The sequence below is a fragment of the Monopterus albus genome, unplaced genomic scaffold (genome assembly GCF_001952655.1).
Source record: "Monopterus albus unplaced genomic scaffold, M_albus_1.0 scaffold438.1, whole genome shotgun sequence".
In the NCBI taxonomy this organism is placed as follows: domain Eukaryota; kingdom Metazoa; phylum Chordata; class Actinopteri; order Synbranchiformes; family Synbranchidae; genus Monopterus; species Monopterus albus.
This window is the reverse complement of record NW_018128318.1, coordinates 5,427-12,030: the sequence shown is the minus strand read 5'-3', so window position 1 is coordinate 12,030 and position 6,604 is coordinate 5,427. Positions and strand designations below refer to the sequence as shown.

Below are 6,604 nucleotides of genomic sequence, written 5' to 3'. Positions count from 1 at the left end.
TTTTTTTAGTATAATATAGAAGAGAATTATTTATGTAGAGATACTGCTTGCAAACCAATGATGGTAAGATGATGTCATGGGGTAGGACTAGATAAGTCTGACTTCTTCCTACTCCATTCAAGCATGTACTAGGTATAAGCAAATTGATATTGGATTAGCATTTGATGGATATGTGTAAAATTATGTGTGTTGACATAACTGTCTTTACATGCTTGAAAGAATAAATCAAATCAAATCAAATTAAAATCACCTCATGTGAAGGAATCTAGTGTTTTTACTGTATATGGCAGGACGTACAGACATCCACATACATACAACAAAATCATACAGTCGCAAGAAAAAGTCATGGCACGGTTTGCAATTTCCTGGTTTTCTTCATAAATTGGTCATGAAATATGATCTGATCTTCACCAAAGTCACAGGTGTTAGTAAGCCCGGAGTCCAGTCGATCAAAAGAGAATGGAGATGTGGTTTATCTTGACTTAAAAAAAAAAAAAAAACACTCAATGTCGTGTGCTATTCACAAGCAGCATCAGCTGATGTCAGCCATGCCTTGCAAAAAACGATCAAGAGTTGTTGATTTGCATGTAGCTGGTAAGGGTTACAGATTCATCTCAAAGACTTCAGATAGTGATCAGTCCACAGTTAGACATGCTGTCTACAAATGGAGATGATTTGGTTCTGTGGTTACTCTCCATAGAAGCGGGCGCCCAGCCAAGATCACTCCAAAGGCACAACACAGGTCACTAGAGTAACAGCTAAAGACCAGAAGGAGCCATTGGAGTTGGTTAACTTCTGAGTTCATGAGTCAGCCATTTGCAAAACATTGAACAGGCATGGTATCCATGGCAAAACACCCCAGAGGAAGCCACTGCTCTCCAAAAACACTGTAGCATCCCTGAGGTTTACCAAAGACCACCTTGACACTCCACAACACTTACTGTTAAAATGTACTGTGGACAGATGAAACAAAACCTGGGAAGAACATACAGCGCTACGTATGATGTAAAAAGAGAACTGCGTACCAACATGAAAACATCATCCCAACAGTGAAGTACAGTGGAGGGAGCATCATGATGTGGGGCTGATTTGCTGCCTCTGGACCTGGACCACTACCCATTGTGAAGGGAAAATGAATTTCCAAGTTTATCCAGCTATCCTACTAGATAATGTCAGGGTGGCTGCCTGCAAGATGAAGCTCAGAACAAGTTGGGTGATGCAGCAGCACAATGACCCTAAAAAATGAAGTAAATCTACTACAGAACTGCTTCGGAGACACAAAATCTCTCTTTTGGAGCGGCCCAGTCAGAGCCCAGAATGGTCCAAAATTCCTCCTGAACATTGTGCAGGTCTAATCCACAGCTACAGGAAGTGCTGGCTTGAGGTTGTTGCTGCCAAAGGTGGCTCAACCACTTATTAAAGCACTGTTGCCATTACTTTTTCCACCATTACTTTGTATGTTTAATGGGTGTGTTCAATAAAGACATTAAAGATCATGACTGTTTCTGTGTTATCAGCAGAAATATTGTTTGTTGTTATTTGTGACTTTGGTGAAGATCAGATCACATTTCCTGACCAAGTAGTGCAGAAAACCAGGAAATTGCAAACAGCTCCATTTTCTTGCAAATGTAACCCACTCGTGATTTGATCCTTGTGGTTTGTTCACCTCTTGCCCACGGGCAGAGGAGCCCAGGCAGACTGGAGGGTAGAACTATTGAGTCAGAGAGAGGTCGAGACAGACTTACAGTTAAATGAGGGAGACACTTTGGCCTTTATGTGTATATAAGCAGCTGACTGAATGGATGTCTGCATTCTTTGCCTCTCCAAGGTTTATTCACATTTATTCCCTCAGCACAACATTGTTCTTCACCTGACTGTGTGTGATCCAGCTGCATGAGGCACATGTTAGAGGGAAGCTTTTGATTGATATGGTGGGGAGACCAGATGGAGATATACAGGTAGTATGTTGACGTGATCAACTGGGCTTTATGTTTCTACCTGTCCAGATTCCTGTCCATGTCTCTGACTGCAGCTGACGAATCTGAGTCAAGTTATCTGTACCACACTGACGTTGTCCTTGACAGCTAATGAAACAACCATAGTGTCCACTGCTCTACCTGCCCCTGACCTTCATGTTCAACTAATCTCGAGTGACCACCGCTCAGGCTCAACACTCAAAATGCTGAGCAGCAGGAAAAAAAAACATCTTCCGTGTGACACACCTAAGCTTTTCTAAAGACAGCTCTTACAGTGAAATAGTCACCAAACTGGGAATCATGAACATACAACAGCAGCTATAAAAGGACTGGAATTTAAGAACACAAATACAAAAAAGGTGAGTGACCATGGTTCCCAAGATGAGTCACCCCCCCCCTCAGGCCAGCGATTAGAACAGAGAGAGACGAGACATTATCTCTACAGCAGAGGTCCCCTCTCATTCACATCCAGCCCACTAGCACCTGTCAACGAGCATCACATCCCACGAGCCCTCTCCCTATCAGCTGAAGGGGAAACAGCAGAGGAAAAACCTGAAACCTCCCCAAGTCCCCAACCTCAACATTTTGTTGAATTACATCAACGTGACCACATCCTCCACATGTTTGATGCTTTGATGCTGGTTATGAAGGCAGACAGTACAAGACCATGTAGCATGTTTCACTTTGAACCTGAAGACATGATGCATATATTCCTCAATAAATAATCCATCAGCAGCACAAAGAGGGAAAACTCACCTTTTGTAGGCTGGTTGGGTTCAACTGAGTTTTGTCAATTATTTTTATTGCAACCTGTAATAGACAACAAGAAACTGATGAGGAAAAGTAAAGGTATCAGCATTTTTATTTGCGTATAATCATGCTGATAAACAAATATAATTCCCAGAAGAGTATCAGATTGTTAACTAAAGCAGGTAAATGTGGACTGAGGCTACAGTAAAGTCAGTCTGAGCAGTCTAATCCCTGCTGACTTGTTCTGGCATATCTAACCCAGGCTATAAGAATGGTTTACTGCCAATTTTGGAAAAAACTAAAGCATTGGTTTTCAAAGTGTGTTAGGCATCATAAGGATGTGGCTGCAAATCATTAAAGTAATTAAGACTACTATCGACTGCATTAGAGTGTATACCAGTCCCAGCTCGCGCCAATACAAATGATACCTGCTTCAAGTCACTGTTCATGAAGGGCTTCTAAGTTGAAACAAATCACTTTTTAACTAATAAATAATTTATGACTGCTTTATAGATCAGATATAAGGAATTTACAATAACATACAGACAAATAAAAAAAATTACAGGAAGAACCAACATAAGGTGTTGGACCACCATGTGATGTCAGCTTCTCCAAGTCTCTGAACTCTACTGGAGGATGAACACCATCCTTCCAAAAGACATTCCTTCATGTGTTGTTTTGATGGTGGAGGTGGAGACCCTGTCTAACACGTCACTCCTACATCTCCCATAGTTGTTCAACTGGGCTGGGATCTGGTGACTGTGAAGGCCACAGTATATGAATCACATCATTTTCATACTCATCACATTCAGTGGCCCCTCGTGCCCTGTGGGTGGGGCCACTGTCACCATCACAGAGACCACTTGTTTAATCAGGTTCTTCTTTGAGTTGTCACCGGTCTGTATTTATGGTTGCCGGGTTAGGTTTGTCTTTCTGCTAAAGGTTTATCCTTTCTATCAGGCGATAATGCAGTTATGGTTTGGTAATCTTTTAAGAAGGTAAGTGGCCATACAGTCCAGTCAGTCAGAGGCAGTTTTTTTACAGCTTTATAAAAGTTGTTCTTAATGGCTTAGAACTGATCTATAAAGCTTTATTAAATGACTTATTAAACATTAATAAAGCAATTTGTTACAAAGGGTTATTTATTAAAAGGCGGTACCAATTTATGCAATCATTTAGTATTCACTGTTTAAATCCTGTCACTCTTAAAGTAACTGAACAATGGGTTGAAATTATTTCTCTTGTCCCTTAGATGTCTTAACAGAAAATAAGTCAGTCCACAACAATAATGTTATTTGACTCAGAAAACTGTTGAACAGAGAATCTGTATCAGAAGGAACTCAAATTATAAGGTAACATCAAAAGATGTTTCTTTAAAAATCCTCACCTTACAAACAGCAGTTTCTGTCATTCATCCATCATCCACCCATCTATGTCTGCATTCCCTCCTTCCACCCTAATCGCCCCTTGTCTTACCTCCCTGCCCGTCAGGATGTGGCGGGCCAGCTTGACCTTGGCAAAGTTTCCCTTGCCAATGGTCTTGAGCAGACGGTAGTTGCCGATGTGTGGCTGCTCATCAGGGAGTCCCTGCCCCGGGCGCCCGGCGAGCGGCTGGACTGGCTGGTGGCCTTGTCTGAGCGGCTAGCCCCCAGTGACACATGCTGGAAGAAGATGAGGGGAAGGGGGTTAAAGAGAGCAGACTGTTGAAAAGCACAGATCCAGGGAACTCCCTGTCACACCATGTCATCACTCACACTTCAGTCAGAGTCTGCTATGTCTGTGGAAGTCACTGAGCAGCCATTGCCTTCACAGAGGAGTTTATATCTCTGACATAAACTACACAGGTAAATAAGGTTACAATAAGCAGCCCAGCTTAATATATAGTTTATGTGTAGACTGAGAAAATGACATGTCTGTGCCACATCACCAAACTCATCCCAGCAGATGTTTGTTTCAGACATACTAAAAGGAGTGAATACTTGCCCCTAAGTTCTGGGTTAACAGCTGTTGTCCAGCACATTAATGCCGGAACACAGTGTTTTCATTTTGGGTACAGCATTGTCTTCTTTAGAGGTCTACTGTTTGAAAGCTGGAAGATGCCTTGCTGTAGTATATAGGTAATATTTTCAATGTCAGGCAGTCCTGAAGGTTTCACAGCCCTGTAAACAGTTGGCAGTACTGCTGCTGTTCCATGTTACCGCCTGATGCTGCTTGATTCTGAAGCCCAGTGCTTCAGAGCATTGCTGTACAGTCCAAAGCTTGAGTCACAGATAATTTCAGCCAGGAAGCAGAGCAGAAGAGAAAGGGAGGACAACAGTGTGCATTTACACAAACAAAGCTTGATGTATTACAGTCTGGAGTGGCTTCTTGTCAGAAGGAAAGACACAGAGCAGCAAAGAGAATAGAGGGAGGACAAGAAAAGACAATACTAGGACAGAGAAAGGAAGCACTCAGGGAAAGGGTAAGTAGAAGAGAAAGGATAAGGATAAACACTTTATTGGCCAACTATGTTACACACAAGGAATTTGTTTCCGGTACAGAACCGAGGCAGCCATCTGTGGCGCCAACTCAACCGATGGCTCTGACCATCGGGGGCAACTTGAGGGTTCAGTGTCTTGCCCAAAGACACTTTGACATGTGGACTGCAGGCACCGTGATTCAAACCGCCAGCCCTCCGATTGGGAGACGACTGCTTTACCCACTGAACCACAGGGACATAGGAAGAGAGTAAAAAGGGAGCAGATGATGGCACAGTGGTCCCTGGCCAGTCCCAGACCATGGGACTGGCTCTTCCATCCCCGCAGCATGTCATCTTGCTCTCAGCTTCACATACACATACAAACACATCCAACCCAGCCTTAAGTCCCACCTTCAGACACTCCCTCCTTTCCATGCTTCTTTCCTGTTCTCCTGCCCCACCTAGAGCCAGTTTGAATCCTCTTTCTATGGTCTATGCTACACACAGAACCCTAGCCAACAGTACTGAAGGCTTTCGCAGCGTGCAGCAGAGTACATTAATCCACCGACTGTTGGGCACACATCAAGCCAAGCCTCACCTGTGCCAATATGGCAACCCAACATTTCACCCTGTCAATTCACTCTTTGTTCATCATTGCTTAATTGTAGACTGATGACAGCGGATCGAGATCCACTGTCATGGAACAAACGGATCTGCATTCACAATCAATTACGCTCCTCAGAAACTCACACACTTATGTACATCCAGTTACACACGCACACACATCTATGAGCTTAACCATCCCTCTGTGCTGAATGCTCTGCTAACAAACAGATGGTGGGGAATCTTTCAAGAAGTGTTTAAGGCGGACAAATGACAATGCCAATTAGCCATTTTGATATAGGCCTACTTTAATAAGCAGTATAGATAGATAGATAGATAGATAGATAGATAGATAGATAGATAGATAGATAGAGCCTGCTGTTCTGTCTGTCTCATGTGAATAAATTCCCTTAGGTTCTTTCTTTTCTGCAGGAGGCTACTGTTTTCCACTGTACTGAATGTGTGTGTCTGACACACAGTGGCTCCGGGGTTGGGCGCTTAGGTTCCGCAGCAATTGACTGCAAATCATTTTACCCACTAATCCCCTTGCTTCAGATGACCAACCCAGATATTTTCTGTACATTTATTTTGGCCTTCTGTGCTCCCGTCCCAATCACCTATCTGATTTCTAGAGAGACACACGTACGCACAGAGAGAGAGAGAGAGAGAGAGAGAGAGAGAGAGCAGCAGCAAAAGCAGCAAGGTGTATAATGTGACATCACTACCTCACAGCCTTATAATAAGAGGTGACGGCTGGTTTTCAGGCTTTCTGCGCATATCTGTTGAGTGTTATCGTATGCAGATGGACTCATTCCGG

At 43.2% G+C, this 6,604-nt stretch overlaps 1 protein-coding gene across 1 annotated transcript in view; it reads right to left on the bottom strand.

The window, feature by feature from the left end:
- mark4a (MAP/microtubule affinity-regulating kinase 4a) overlaps positions 1–6,604 on the bottom strand; it is a 36,705-nt gene that overhangs the window by 29,178 nt on the left and 923 nt on the right. Inside the window, 3 exon segments of the mRNA XM_020587070.1 lie at positions 2,733–2,786; positions 4,203–4,309; positions 4,312–4,387. Coding sequence (XP_020442726.1) covers positions 2,733–2,786; positions 4,203–4,309; positions 4,312–4,387 — 237 coding nt within the window.